This window comes from Coregonus clupeaformis, chromosome 6 (assembly GCF_020615455.1).
Source record: "Coregonus clupeaformis isolate EN_2021a chromosome 6, ASM2061545v1, whole genome shotgun sequence".
In the NCBI taxonomy this organism is placed as follows: domain Eukaryota; kingdom Metazoa; phylum Chordata; class Actinopteri; order Salmoniformes; family Salmonidae; genus Coregonus; species Coregonus clupeaformis.
This window is the reverse complement of record NC_059197.1, coordinates 24,860,246-24,875,524: the sequence shown is the minus strand read 5'-3', so window position 1 is coordinate 24,875,524 and position 15,279 is coordinate 24,860,246. Positions and strand designations below refer to the sequence as shown.

Below are 15,279 nucleotides of genomic sequence, written 5' to 3'. Positions count from 1 at the left end.
GGATACATATTGCTCACCCTAGTTTACATCCTCACAGTCAGTCTGAGCTTCAATATTTGTTTGAGTGAAGCTATTGTATGGTGCTTGTTCTTTTGATTGTATGTTCAATGCATCCTGAAGCATTGTACGCACACAGAAAACTAGTAGGTATATGACTGAATTTATGCATGAGATTTGTAGCCTGCATGTGTTTGTGTCCCTATCGATGAACATGAATATATTATATTTGTGTGTCTGTTTGTTCGTAGAGGTATGAGTCTTTTCATCTTTCCACATGTGTATCTCTTGGTGTTCCTGTCCTGTATGTCTGTCTGCATGTGTGTCTAATCAGATGTCAGGCAGCCCAGGGAGAGGGAGTACATTAACACATTAATGGAGAAAGTGGGCCGATGTGCCTTCTTGTCCCCCACAGGGCATCTTGTTGTTGTAGTTATTTTTTTCTCTCCCAGACATAGTCTTTATATGCTCAATAAAATAGAATTTAATTCCTTCTCCAAGTGCCAAGACAGAGCTTAAAGAAACCAGCGCAAATGAATAATTCAGCGGAGAAATGCCATTCAAATGGATGTGACAGAGAAACTAATAGAGTACAACAGCTCTGAGGTGCTTTGAAATGAGCTGCTGCAAGGAAGCACAAAGTGACACATCTTTTCAAAGCTCAGACTATACTTCCAACTCTGTTTGGAAATGCAAGGCCCGGTCTTTGACGTAGGCTCTTTCGACAAGGTGATGAATAAACGATAACAAAGAATCAGATTGTGAGGCGGCCCACTCCATAGCCTCCCCGCCTCTCTAAAAAAAACATGTCTCCTACCATATCGACTGTGTCTACTGACAGTTGGAGCAGTGTAGTTGTGCCATTCACACCACCCACCAACTCCCTCTTGCTCTGATCACACAGTTTGTGCACGCGCACACACACACACGCACGCACGCACGCACGCACGCACGCACACGCACGCACGCACGCACACACACACACACACACACACACACACACACACACACACACACACACACACACACACACACACACACACACACACTCCTCCCTATCCTCTGGAGGAGCCACCACACCCCAGCAGTCTGAGGCAGGGAGATAAAACCATCTAATTATATTCCTCATTTGCAGCCCTGATCCACAGAGCAGATTCTCCTGAGCCACCAGCGCTCGCCTTGGGCAGCCCGGGAGGAATAGATCTGAGTGTGTTTACCACAGGAGCCCATTCCAGCCACACACACCCACACACTCCCACACACACACACATTCTTATGCATGCAACCACATAGACCGGACCGCCCATGCCAGTCCACCATAGGCTACTAAGACAGTGGTGTTGCGGCATAAATAAAATAAAATAAAATATCATTTTATTTGTCACATACACGTGTTTAGCAGATGTTATTGCAGGTGTAGCAAAATGCTTGTGCTTCTAGCTCCGACCGTGCAGTAATATCTAACAAGGAATATCTAACAATTTCACAACATATAGTGCTCAATGCGGTGCTGTTAGTTTGCAGCAATCATTCCACAGCAGCAGCAGCCTAGCTCCCAGTCTCCTGCATGCAGTGGAATACCAAGACACCATCTGCCAGAATCTAATTAAAATGCTAATTTATTTTAATAAGAGACAGGTAATAAACTGCAATTATGTATCGGCAGAGAGAACAGGAACGGGTTGGAGGGGAGTTGGTAGGAAGCTCACCTTCTTACTAATGAAGTTGTTTCCCCACTACTCTATACTTAAACCTCTTAAATCACTATAAATTGTTTTTCCAATGTTTTTACTGGTTGTTTAAGCAGATAGATTGCTTCCTCTGTTGTCATGAGGGAGGACTGGAGGTTATCCAATTGATGGCATCGCTGCGGGTCAAAGTGCAAGGCTCTGGAGAGCTAAATTGAATGTGCAGAGACACAGGGAGGAGTGTTATCTCTCCGCAATGACATTTCTCCCATCATGATTACGCCCATAGAAATGCCTCTCTTCTCGCCACCATGACCCTTATCTTAGTGGGAGAAATCAAGAGCACCATAAATCCACTTTTTCACAATTCAGAATGAAGGCTGGGCCCACATGAATGCCCTTCATACAGCCCTAACATGCCCTTGGTGATATTGTGGAGGTTAAATGCGATGTTCGTATCGAACCACAATGCAATCCTCAGCGCCGGGAGTCTAAAATTACTGTTTACTGCCGGCATGTCGAGTCGGTTGGAAATTGGAAGTAGGGTTTACTGTGAAAGAATGCTGTTAGGGGTATACCGCTTAATTGACTGCAGCACAACTTGATTGCATCAGTGTTACATGGCATGAATGTGAACCCACAGGAATCTGGAAGTGGTTGTTTGTGGTAATGTGTGGGTTTGTGATTGGTACAGTGTTGATATGTTCTCCTCTGTGCCCTCTCCACAGGCCTTCATGGTACAGTGTTGATATGTTCTCCTCTGTGCCCTCTCCACAGGCCTTCATGGTACAGTGTTGATATGTTATCGTCTGTGCCCTCTCCACAGGCCCGCCCACCATCTCCAGTACCCAGACACATCAGGCTCTCCACGGGGAGAAGGGAGAGATCAAGTGCTTCATCCGGAGCACTCCACCTCCAGACCGCATCGTGAGTAACACCAACACCACTTCCTTCAATATCTATCTCTTCTACTCTACTGGCCACAGCATTGCATGGTATATGGGTTGCATTACGGCCATGGTGACCTGACAGGGCTCCTGTTGCGTTATTAGCATTTGATTAAACCATCTAAGAACACATGCAATACAACTGAGAAAGATATCAGTTTAATGATTATAATAGTATTCTAACTGTTTATTGTTGAATGAATGAGAAGGTATGAAGCATGGCAAGCTTAGACACTTCATTTGTAATTGAATGCATGCTGATGCTCTTTTAGCACAGATCCCATTAAGATTTATGGCCCTTAGATAAACAGCTTACTCTCAGAGCCCTCTCTTGTTCCATTAACTGTGTGTGTGTGTGTGTGTGTGTGTGTGTGTGTGTGTGTGTGTGTGTGTGTGTGTGTGTGTGTGTGTGTGTGTGTGTGCGTGCGTGCGTGCATGCGTACACATGTGAGTTCACATGTGAGTGTGTGTGTTTTTGCATAATTGTAATCTACTAATTAGTGTTTTGTGTATTGATGCTGGCCATTACCTTGCTGCATAATTACTATGCTGTTGATTTGATGGCAGGTTCTAAAGAGGTATATTTATCCAGGATAAATGTGAAAGTAATTTTGCTTTCATGCTTATGAATATGCTTTAACAACCAGAAAAGTGCTTGCAATTAATCTTCTTCGTCTGCAATCAATTGTTGTCAATTGCTCCAGATCACCCAGTGAAATATGGGGAACTCCTCCCCCCTCATGTTTAACTTGTGATCCCCTTACAGGCCTGGTCATGGAAGGAGACAGTGCTGGAGTCAGGGACATCTGGCCGTTACACGGTGGAGACGGTCAGCACCGAGGAAGGGGTCATCTCTACTCTGACCATGAGTAACATCGTCCCTGCAGACTTCCAGACCATCTACAACTGCACAGCCTGGAACAGCTTTGGGTCTGACACAGAGATCATCCGCCTCAAGGAACAAGGTGGGAGCCAAGGATCGACAGGTTCCACCTTCTCTACTTTAACACTGTGGTGGCCGTGGTTCTAGTATACTGTAGAGTAGTGTCAAATAGAGTAGTGCTGTGTTTTGGTTTGTGTGTGTGTGTGTGTTTGTGTGTGTGTGTGTGTGTGTGTGTGCATGCGTGCGTGTAAAAGAACTAGACAGTATGAATGTCAATGGATTTGATGGGTTTACAAGTGTTGAACCAACCATTATATCATTATCAGTCACAAACCACAATGAAACCCACATGCACCATTCAGTGTTTAGGAGTTGACAACACCTATCTCATTTGGGTGGGACATTTTTATTGTATCTGTTTTATCAACACTTCACATTATTTCGCTTTAGGACAATAGGATGACCCAGACTGTTGAAATCAGACAGATATTAAATAAACAGCCAATGCATTTGTAGTTAATGCACTCATTTTATATCTTCAATGACAGTGTGATTAATTTGTAGGCAATTAATTAGCTAGTTAAGAAAAGATGCAACTCAAGTGCAGAGTCACGTAGTCATACCACATCAGTAGTCATACCACACGACAACACAAATATAACTATGGCTTTATTTAAACCAATGCTTTATTATTAAAAGCCTTTATTTGTTTGGCTGGGCTTCATAGCTGGACATGTGGCTCTGTCTTTTCAATGGGGAAGATTTGTTTTTATTCACTCCCCATAAATTATAATGTATTGCTGGCTTATTTGAAAGGGACATTGATTAATGAACGCATTAAATAGACGTTAATGCTGGGGAAAAGGCACTCTGTTGTGTTGCATTTGTTTAAAGTGCGGGGAGGTAATTAATGTAGGTGGGTGACTAAGTCGTCATTATAGCAGTGAAATCGGGACACTCATAGATATTTTAAAGGGATACTTCAAGATGTTGGCAATCAAGCCCTTTATCTACTGTAATTCCCCAGTCAGATGAACTCGAACATAACGTTTTAATGTCTCTGTCCAGTATGAAGGAAGTTAGAGGTAGTTTCGCAAGCCAATGATAACTACTGTAACGTAAGCGAAATGACTGAACGTCTACAGGAGCATGCTAGCTGTTCCCATAGATTTCCAGTCATTGCGCTGACGCCAAGTTAGTAATTGCGGTACTTTCTTTAAACTGCACACAGAGACAATACAAAGGTATCCACGAGTTCATCTGACTCTGGGGAACTAGATAATGGGCTTCACTGCCAAAATCTCAAAGTATCCCTTTAAGGCTGATTCAAATCACAGCCCTGTTGCTATTTAACCACTCAATGAAACAACAGTCAGCTGCTTCTGTAAGTGACTATACATTAAATGTGAATGGAAGGAATCATCACTGTAATAAGAAATACACTATATATATGAGCAGCTGCACACAAGCCTAAGATTACCATTCGCACTGCCAAGCGTCTGCTGGAGTGGTGTAAAGCTCGCCGCCATTGGACTCTGGAGCAGTGGAAACGGGTTCTCTGGAGTGATGAATCACGCCTCACCACCTGGCAGTACGACGGACAATCTGGCTTTGGCGGATGACAGGAGAACACTACCTGCCCCAATGCACAGTGCCAACTGTAAAGTATGGTGGAGGAAGAATAATGGTCTGGGGCTGTTTTTCATGGTTCTGGCTAGGCCCCTTACTTCAAGTGAAGAGAAATCTTAACGCTACAGCATACAATGACATTCTAGACGATTCTATGCTTCCAACAATGTGGCAACAGTTTGGGGAAGGCCCTTTCCTGTTTCAGCATGATAAAGCCCCTGTGCACAAATAAATGGTTTGTTGAGATCGGTGTGGAAGAACTTGACTGGCCTGCACAGAGCCCTGACCTCAACCCCATCTAACACCTTTGGGGTGAATTGGAAAGCCGACTCCGGGCCAGGCCTAATCGCCCAACATCAGTGCCTGACTTCACTAATGATCTTGTGGCTGAATGGAAGCAAGTCCACGCAGCAATGTTTCAACATCTAGTTGAAAGCCTTCCCAGAAGAGTGGAGGCTGTTATAGCAGCAAAGGGGGGACCAACTCCATATTAATCCCCATGATTCTGGAATGAGATGTTCGATGAGCAGGTGTCCACATACTTTTGGTAATGTACTGTCTGTTAAAATTGATTTTGGTAAAAAAAATACAAAGACGGTTCACAAATCATGTTTTCTATCAACCTTACATAGATTTTTCTTATGTTGGCCCCCAAAACATTTGGGAAAATATTCATGATTAATATGTTATTGAGATGTGGGTATTTGTAAAACGAAGTGGTCTTTATTATTTTAAAATGGAATTGTTTGTACTTTGGTCGTCATTTTACATGTTTGTATTTATGTATAATTGATATATGTGTAGTGTGCTGGTTGTATTTGCAATGTGTTATTGTAGAAGGGAATGTTTTGTCATCCACAGAGTCTCTCCCGGTGGCGGTCATCATCGGGGTGGCAGTCGGGGCCTTGGTGGCTTTCATCGTCCTCATGGGGACCATCGGAGCTTTCTGTTGTACCCGCTCTCAGAGAAGTACGTATCCTTGTACCTGTGTCACCCAGTGCAGGGTGTGAGGGCTCATGTCTCATAATTGAGCAGTATAACTTACCTCACTATTAATTGCTAGCTACAGTTACTTCCATCCTTTCTCATATTCCATCCATAATAGTGCCTCAGGTTAGAAACAGTCAGGCATTGCGCTTTTCTAAAACTGTGCTGCTGCGTGCGTGAGTTCCTGTGTGGGACCCTTTACTAGCGTTCAGCATGTTGTTGTTGTATACCACAGAGGAAGCACACCTGGTTATGCCCTCACTACCCGTCTCCATCTGTGCTCACCAGAGAGAACTTGCAAGCAAAATTAAGACAGAAAGTAAGACTTTGTTATACGACAGTATGAACTGCATTGTCCTAAATGAGCCACCGTCAGGCCAGTTTGAGATGTGCTTATGTACGCAGAAAATAATCTTATCTTGACAACAAAACAAAATAAACTGCATCTCTTGCTCAGTATTGTTGAGGAAGGGGACTCTACTCTCAATAGCCATGCCAAGGGAATTTTAAGTACAGTGTATTGAATATATTGGGGGAAGTGCAATGTCTTTGTGAATATTGTGTTTCTCAGCATCTTGAGCTGTAATTTACTGTTGTTTCCACCAGATCTAAAAGGGGTGGTGTCGGCCAAGAACGACATCCGAGTGGAGATTGTCCACAAAGACCACAACGCGGCCCGGGAAAACGAGGAGCACACCGCCATGAAGCAACTGATGGTGAGTGTGAGTGTCCTGCCACCATTTCCACCTGTACCCAACGTAAAAACAACAGAAAGCCCTATCCCCTCCAGCCCTCTTCATACTCACAGATAATTCATGTTAATTATCTCTAGGATAGCATTAATAGCACTGTTCTAGGACACAAAAGCGACCTGCTGAATAATGGAACAGGACTGAGGTGTGTAGCTGTATGCACTGTGATCAAGGCACTGTGTTGGCCTATATTTAGAGAACAGGCCCACGTTCTTTCTCCCTGTGAGGGAAAAGGCCGCTGTAAGACGTATCTATGGAGATGTTGAAACTCGTATGGGGACGCAGGCATTTTTAATTGTGCCCTCTGTATGCCTATTAAAAAAACCTGCATCATTTTGGGGAATTACATAAGTACTTTGAAAGGGCAAAGGGGCAGGGCTATGGTTTCAGCAAGGGGACTTTGATAATATTATGCTCCGTAACATTTCATGGGAGTTAATGTGTCTGCATGTGATACCTTACATATCAGCATTTCTCTAATGAGATTAATTGGAGATTCACTGAAGTTGAAATGTGTCCGAATATTATTACAGAATTTTTCGAAAGCAAAATTCCTGTGTTCTGACTGTTTTGATAACGTCAGGGAGACCAAAGAAGCTGAGAGCCCAACACTTATTTTCATATTTCTAAACGTACTTTGCCTATGTGCAGGTAGAACGTGGGGAGTTCCAGCAGGAGTCAGTGCTGAAGCAGCTAGAGGTGCTGCAAGAGGAGGAGAAAGAGTACCAGCATATCAAGGTAGGTCCAGGAGCATGGAGGATGGAGGGAGGACAGAAGGAGATAGAGGTGGAGAAGGAGTACCAGCATATCAAGGTAGGTCCAGGAGCATGGAGGATGGAGGGAGGACAGAAGGAGATAGAGGTGGAGAAGGAGTACCAGCATATCAAGGTAGGTCCAGGAGCATGGAGGATGGAGGGAGGACAGAAGGAGATAGAGGTGGAGAAGGAGTACCAGCATATCAAGGTAGGTCCAGGAGCATGGAGGATGGAGGGAGGACAGAAGGAGATAGAGGTGGAGAAGGAGTACCAGCATATCAAGGTAGGTCCAGGAGCATGGAGGATGGAGGGAGGACAGAAGGAGATAGAGGTGGAGAAGGAGTACCAGCATATCAAGGTAGGTCCAGGAGCATGGAGGATGGAGGGAGGACAGAAGGAGATAGAGGTGGAGAAGGAGTAAGAGGGGAGGAAGCAGGCAAGAGGGATCAAATGTTTTATTTATTTTTTATTTTACCTTTATTTAACTAGGCAAGTCAGTTAAGAACAAATTCTTATTTACAATGACGGCCAACACCGGCCAAACCCGGACGACACTGGGCCAATTGATCTTCAAATCAGGACCATTTTCTGTCCACCTTGGCTTTGGAGTGGATAAGACCAGGGGTCAAATGTATCCAATTAAGGTTTAATTTGATTAATTAGTTGGTCATCAAAGGTGGTGTATAAGGAATCAGGATGTGTCTGGCCCTGGAGGTTCAAAGTGAAGGAGCCATGCTGTAGAATGCAGAATACATTGACATTTCCAGTTACCAATGACTTAGAAAGAAAACCAGTATAAAGTATGTGTATGGCAAAATTATATTTGTAAACATTGATGGATGGTTTGGAAAAATAAATGCATAAAGTTATTAGTTACCAGATAGAGAATCGTATGATGCATTGTAATATATAGTCACACTTCGGCAAAGCAGAATTAGTGTTAAACCATTTCTGCAATCAAATCACTTAAAAAGTGGAAACAAATTTCTAGAGCCATTATTTTCAACCAAAACCAATAATTGATCAATCAGTGCGGTGATTTCCTTCCTCATATTTTCACTGTAATGAAAGAGCTCTTAATGTGATAAACATTTTGTGAAAGGTTAGTGTGCTAGAATTGCAGTATGCTCAGTCAACAATACTTGTTATGCCAGAGAAGCCCCATTACTGCTACTTTAGATACGGTTTGGAGGACTTGGTGAGTCTGTGCATCGCAAGGGAGATGCTTTTAATTTGCCAACACTCTGACAACAGATATATTACTGTAAGTTAATAGCACTATAACAAACTCACAAAATCCAGCGCACTATACCTGTCTGGACTTACTGTATAAGCTACAAGTATTAAACAACGTTCCCTCTGTATAATATAAAGGTGGATATCCTGTACCTTTCTATGTTGATAATGAGGAGAGCAGTAAGCTTTTTTTTCCAAATCCTTCTCACACATGACACCAATTCTTGTTATTTCTACATAAACACTCTCACTTGGAGTGGTATATAAGGCAGTTGAGGAAGCTATAGTTAAAACAGACAGGCAAAGAGTCAGTATGGGGTCTTTTAACAAGAGACCCCCTGGTTCTCAGATATGCAAATTCCTCAATTTGACAAGCACTGTGCTGACAGCACCATTACCTCACTCTGCATGCACAGTTTAGCACATCTACAGTGTGGGAGATATGGCGTTATACTTCTAACATTTTTTATATTGAAATAAAAACCTCCTTCAAACAAGACGCACAGATAATATCATTAGACTATGGAACAAGCAATTCACTATGAATAATATCCAATGCAGACTCAACACACAGAACGCCTAAGCCAATCAGGAGTTGAAAACAAAATGGTGGTCCTGTTTATTTATGCCATTGTACAGACGATTGTTCCCCCAGTACCCGAGAGTATTCATCTGGTGTTCTGTCTGTTCCCATTGGACCTGACTCTTTTGATCCACATTGATGAGTCTGTGTATGGGAGGAGATCGCCTGGGACCAGACACAAGATAAGGGGACACAAAGTCGGATAATGATGAGGATTTTCTCAGGTTGTCATAGTTGTGTCATTTCCCCATGATTAGAATGGCTCTTCTGGGATCCAGTATTGTTCTCGTTGGGCTTGACATTTACGTTCTTAGCAACAGCATCGTTGATGCAGGAGCCAGGAGCTGTGTGACAACCTCAACCTCTGCACTGCAGCAATGGCAGCATTGTGCTCGTTGGTCTTGACATTCACGTTCATTCTCACAGCCTTGTCACGTCTGCTTCTTAGCAACAGCAATCGCCGAGGCAAGAGCCAGGAGCTGTGTGACAACAGCAACCATGGCTCCACACAAGTCATTTATTTTGCATATATCAAATTCAAGACTTTGTTTTCACAAACCATTTTGGACCAATTAAAACTGGGGTATTAGTGAACTTTGGGAGGACTTGTTGGATTCCAAACTGTGAATCATCAAGGCTTGTTAATTAGAAAGTAACATGATTGTAGAGGTTTATGCAGAAGAAGACTTAATCATAATATTGAGCTTTAGCTAAAAAAACATTCCGGTTCAGACCTGACACATGCAGCAGCAGCAGCCTGTTTCCTTATTTATTTGCCAATTTGAAAGGTAATTAAAGCCAGTTTGACCTTAACACAGGTTAAGCTTTGAGAATAATAAATACATATAAACGAGGGGATTGCTTACTTTTCTCTGTTTCCCTCCAAAGATGTACTGGTTTTCAGACGTTTTGCCTCATCTATTGTGCATTGCCAACAAGGCATACCCAGTCAGGTAATTTTTTCAAACTTGACAATGATAAAACAAATTAAACTACTTTAACTTTCTCCTCTCCTCTCCTCTCCTCTCCTCTCCTCTCCTCTCCTCTCCTCTCCTCTCCTCTCCTCTCCTCTCCTCTCCTCTCCTCTCCTCTCCTCTCCTCTCCTCTCCTCTCCTCTCCTCTCCTCTCCCATAATGTCTCCAAAAGGACCCCACCAATGGATACTACAGTGTCAACACCTTCAAGGAGCACCACTCCACCCCCACCATCACCCTGCAAGGTAACCAGACTACAGAGATGCGGAATCCCAACGCTGCCACCACTGGGGGCAAGCAGCGGGTACCCACGGGCATGTCCTTCACCAACATCTACTCCACCCTAGGTGCCGGGCCAAACCGCCTGTATGACTACAGCCAACGCTTCGTGCTGGGCATGGGCAGCAGCTCCATCGAGCTGTGCGAGAGGGAGTTCCAGAGAGGATCACTCAGCGACTCCAGTTCCTTCATCGACACGCAGTGCGACAGCAGTGTCAGCAGCTACAGCAAGCAGGACGGCTACGTGCAATTCGACAAGGACAGCAAGGCCTCCGCCTCCTCCTCATCCCACTACTCCCAGTCCTCCTCCCAGAACTCAGACCTTACACGGCCCCTCCAGAAGCGCATGCAGACCCACGTCTGACCTGTCCTGGGGTATCCAGCCATGGGTTGGGGCTATGGGAAACACAGCTTCCAGAGACAGAGAAGGGAACTACGTTTGAAAGTTTATTGTGTGTTTGTGGGAAGCCTTGAAATAGGTGGCTTTAATTCACATTGGACTTGTTCAGACTTCTCTGTGTTCCAACCAGTGGATCAAGAAGCCTTGCGTTCCCCCCACGTCCCATCCTAAGCTCATCAGAAACCACCTCCTGTTGCCCAGTTTTTCACTAACCCATAAACATACAGTAGTTGTGCCACAGATAATTATTTTGCCAATATGGACACAACTCAAGTGTGGAGGTGGTTGTTGCACTGATTTCAGTGGAAATAGGATCCCATATAAGACAGCAAAATAACGCTGTGGCTTGGGGCTAGGAGTCTTGGTCTACAGCAAGTTCTCTTTCAAACAAAGCGAGACCACTCTCTTATGGGTGGCAAAAGTAACCCATCACTTGGTACGTGTAAGCCAATATTCTGCTGCTTTCTTATAGTTCTAAGCACAACTGTGAATGTGTGTTAATTGTCAAAGCTTTTCCTCTCTCTTATCCCCTCTCCCCCCAGCCTCCCCTCACACACACTGTATGTTAAGCTTGGCTGATCTAACTTCATCCCGTGTGTGGGTGGAGTAAAACTCTCAACATTTGCCCAGACTTGCCAAACAATTAACTGATGCCAGTCTTTTCCCCGGGCTCCCGGCCCTCAGAACTCTGCAGATAAGGAGGCCCGTGATCTCAACCGGAAAGCCTGAGTCGTCGTTTCACAGTTTGCCACTCTGAGATAAAGGAATAATATCAGTGTACATTATGCATCTTTTATTCGGCATTCTTTATTTTTACTCGGCTGTTTGATTTTACTTGTTTTGAGGACTCGGACTGGAAAATGAGAGTAGAGTTTGTTCCCCTTTTTTCTTCTTGTGTATCAGAGCTTCTCATCATGTTGCTTTCCCAATACCATGTTAACACTGGAGCTCAGTCAATCCAGACTGGATACCTACTGTGATCTAGCTGCTCATCAATGTCAATGGATAGGAATATATGATGTAAATTGTTGTTTTGATTTCCTGTATTTTGTTCATTTGGCTGCTGTGAGACTACTGTATATACGCTGACTGTTTTAAGTGAGCGTATTATTCATACCAGATATGAAAGTTCACTTTTTTTACCATTATCATTGTTGTCATTTTAGTCGAGAGATTAGGGAAACACAGAAACAAACCACATCACTGATTAATACAAAAGGACTTGTATGGTAGATCCACAATTCCTCCTCTCTGCTAGCTAGCCTGCTGTGGAGGGGCACACGGTCACATGAAACACAGGGCATGTCACGTACAGGACAAGTAGTATAACACCAGGCAAGACCAATCACGATAATGTTAATCCAGTACAGCACACTGTATTGGAGGAGATAATCAATGTGGTTGTGTTGGTGATAATTACTAAAATATACAGTACATCATTTTGCCACCACACTACATATCACCACATACCATATAGTCAGGCCTGAGCTACCATACAGTACAATACTTATGAGTCCTCCATTGTAGAGGTCTTAAGTAGGGTGGGGCAGAATTACAGTAATTATCAAGGGCAGTTCTTGGAGTGTCAGTTAGTTACAGTATATTACTCGTCTGCAATTCACCCTCACAATTATATAATAGGTTACATCATCAGTTAGCTTTCAAAAGCCTGTAAAATATGTTTTCCTGTGGGTGGCTTCTAGGTCTGTACAGACAGGCCCTGCTTTCTAACATCAGTTTGATTGGTATTAGATATATATTAGAGAAGGGTAAAATGTAGCCTAATGCCAGGAAAACAACATATTCCAGTTTTACCGCAATACAGTAGACACTGAGTTGTAATGATGATGTAATTTCCTGTTTTTCAAATCTTAAACAGTCCTCTCGTATCTAATCATTTTACATGAGTCTTCTTCTGCGGGAATACTCTGCCAATGGAATAGATAAATGTACGAACTAGTCCTTCACTTTTGTTGTCTTGCTGAAAATTGACTATCCTTTGTAAGAGTTAGACTGTACCTTCGACAAATGAGAAAGTTGTTGCTGTAAGCACTTTACATGTGATTATATTCAAGGCATTTCAATGGGCTTTTCTACTTGAGTGGTGGTGGTTTGACTAATTTTACAAATGGATTGGTGCCCATTGTACGGCTTAAACACAAAAAGGTCTGTTTCAATGCTGATAATTCAGCTTGGCTCTTAGAACACTGTATATAAATCTCCAATGCGCTCTGTATATAATTTAGCAGTTATTTATTTTCTCAGTCAGTTTTCAGTATATTAGTGCAAAACAAATCCCTATACCATCAATATTGTACAGACAGACAATCAATTTTCCGTTCCTTTTTTTTTCTCTCAGCATTCATTGACATCTCCAACCAAGCTTGTCTTTGCAAACGAGTTGTTTGTGTGAGCAGTTTTTAATCTCTTTGTGGCAGTCTCTCTCACACAGTTACACGGTCAAAGCTGTTTGGCTCTTGGGTGTGGCACGGGAACTCTTCATGGGGTGAGATGGGAGCTAGAATGTCCCTAGAGAAAAGAGACTCTCTTTCACTTGTTTCCCTTCCCAGATACAGCTCTGTCTTACTGATGGGTTAGAATGGTACCAACTGACTTGGGCTGTGGTGCAGCAACTCCAGACACACAACGTTTGTAAGGTTTAATAACATCTCTCTTTGTGTGACCAGCAAACTTCATGGATTAATAAATGAAATGCTACTCTACCAACCTCCCACCGCCAACTTGCTACCGTGGGAGTCTGTATATCACCTGTGCCATGCTCATCACATGTACTGCTGTGGGAATCAAAGCCCATGTGGGTACACGTACACCAGTCTGCATGTTTGACCTGAGAATGGGTGTTTGTTTGGCACCAGCTGGTGCTGTTTGCCATGTTGTAGAAATATGCCTTGGCCAAACAGATGAATAAATATGCCTACAACGATAACACGGGGTTGCTGCCCTTCCCTGATAAAACACAACATCCATTTCCAGGGTCATCGAGCCAGGGAGGTAAATCCTCTATTTTTCAGTGGTGTTGAAGACCACTGTTTGGTCCACATTTTCCCCATCCCACAAGGCTGTTTCTGGGTAGGGGAGAGAGCGGTGAGCTAGTCTCAGATTAGTAGATATTTCTCTTTGTAATGATTTCTGTGCCCAGTGGCTATATTGCATCAGTGACTTGTGCCCTGCAGAACCTTTTGCTTGGTCTGAATTAAATAGTAGAAAAAAATATATGAAGAAATATATCATGCCAAACACTGATACTGTCATAATGTAGCTCTGCCTGAAAATTGTGGTTTTCACTAGGTTATGTGTAGTTTCTCTCACCGAATGATGGCTTTACCATCACTGAGAGAGTGCACATGAGAAGATGCCAACCAAACTGGAAAAACGGACAGTAAATCTCTACAGTTACGGTGTAAATGCTACAACACCCTCCATTTTCTTTTCTACCAATCAATATCTTGTTAGTCTTTCAGTAACATGCTACAAAAAGATATTGACATGGAAGTTTTAAAAGTCAATATAAATAATCCTCAACGTATATACTGTAATGTAAAGAGAAAGTGAACATTGTACTGGGTAAACCACTATTTTCACGCAGTGGCCCTCTGTATTTAAAACAAATTTTAAAAAATACGAAACTAATGTATTTTACCCGTACTGGTCTGTGAATCTATGATGCTTTTGCTCTGTATATTGGTTGAAGAAAAAAGATAAAAGATTTAAAACAAAATTCTGAACGTGTCTTGATTTCACCTTCAAGAGTGCTTGTTTGTTTGTCATTGAGAGAAGAGTGAGTGTTTATGTATGAGTCAGATGTGTGAGTGCTTGCCTCCCGAGTGGCGCAGTGGTCTAAGGCACTGCATCGCAGTGCTAGCTGTGCCACTAGAGATCCTGGTGAAAGTCCAGGCTTTGTCGCAGCCAGCCGTGAACGGGAGACCCATGGGGCGGCGCAAAATTGACCCAGCGTCGTCAAGGTTAGGGGATGGTTTGGCCGGCAGGGATGTTCTTGTCCCATCGCACACTAGCGACTCCTGTGGCGGGCTGGGCGCCGTGCACGTTGACATGGTCGCCAGGTGTACGATGTTTCCTATGACACATTGGTGTGGCTGGCTTCCGGGTTGAGCGGGTATTGTGTCAAGAAGCAGTGCGGCTCGGTTGGG

General features: G+C 43.4%; 1 protein-coding gene across 4 annotated transcripts in view; it reads left to right on the top strand.

Moving 5' to 3' along the window:
* The window catches only part of LOC121568045 (kin of IRRE-like protein 3), a 202,316-nt gene extending 187,478 nt beyond the window's left edge, over window positions 1-14,838 (top strand). The window contains exons 10-16 of one of the 4 annotated variants that reach the window (XM_041878607.2): window positions 2,512-2,612; window positions 3,399-3,597; window positions 6,006-6,113; window positions 6,367-6,450; window positions 6,738-6,847; window positions 7,535-7,621; window positions 10,604-14,838. In XM_041878607.2, coding sequence (XP_041734541.1) covers window positions 2,512-2,612; window positions 3,399-3,597; window positions 6,006-6,113; window positions 6,367-6,450; window positions 6,738-6,847; window positions 7,535-7,621; window positions 10,604-11,074 — 1,160 coding nt within the window. In that variant the 3' untranslated portion in view covers window positions 11,075-14,838. Of the gene's footprint in view, window positions 1-2,511; window positions 2,613-3,398; window positions 3,598-6,005; window positions 6,114-6,366; window positions 6,451-6,737; window positions 6,854-7,534; window positions 7,622-10,603 lie in introns of all 4 variants that reach the window. The other 3 variants (XM_041878606.2, XM_041878609.2, XM_041878608.2) reach the window with 3 other exon arrangements.
* The last annotated feature ends 441 nt before the right edge of the window (window positions 14,839-15,279 follow it).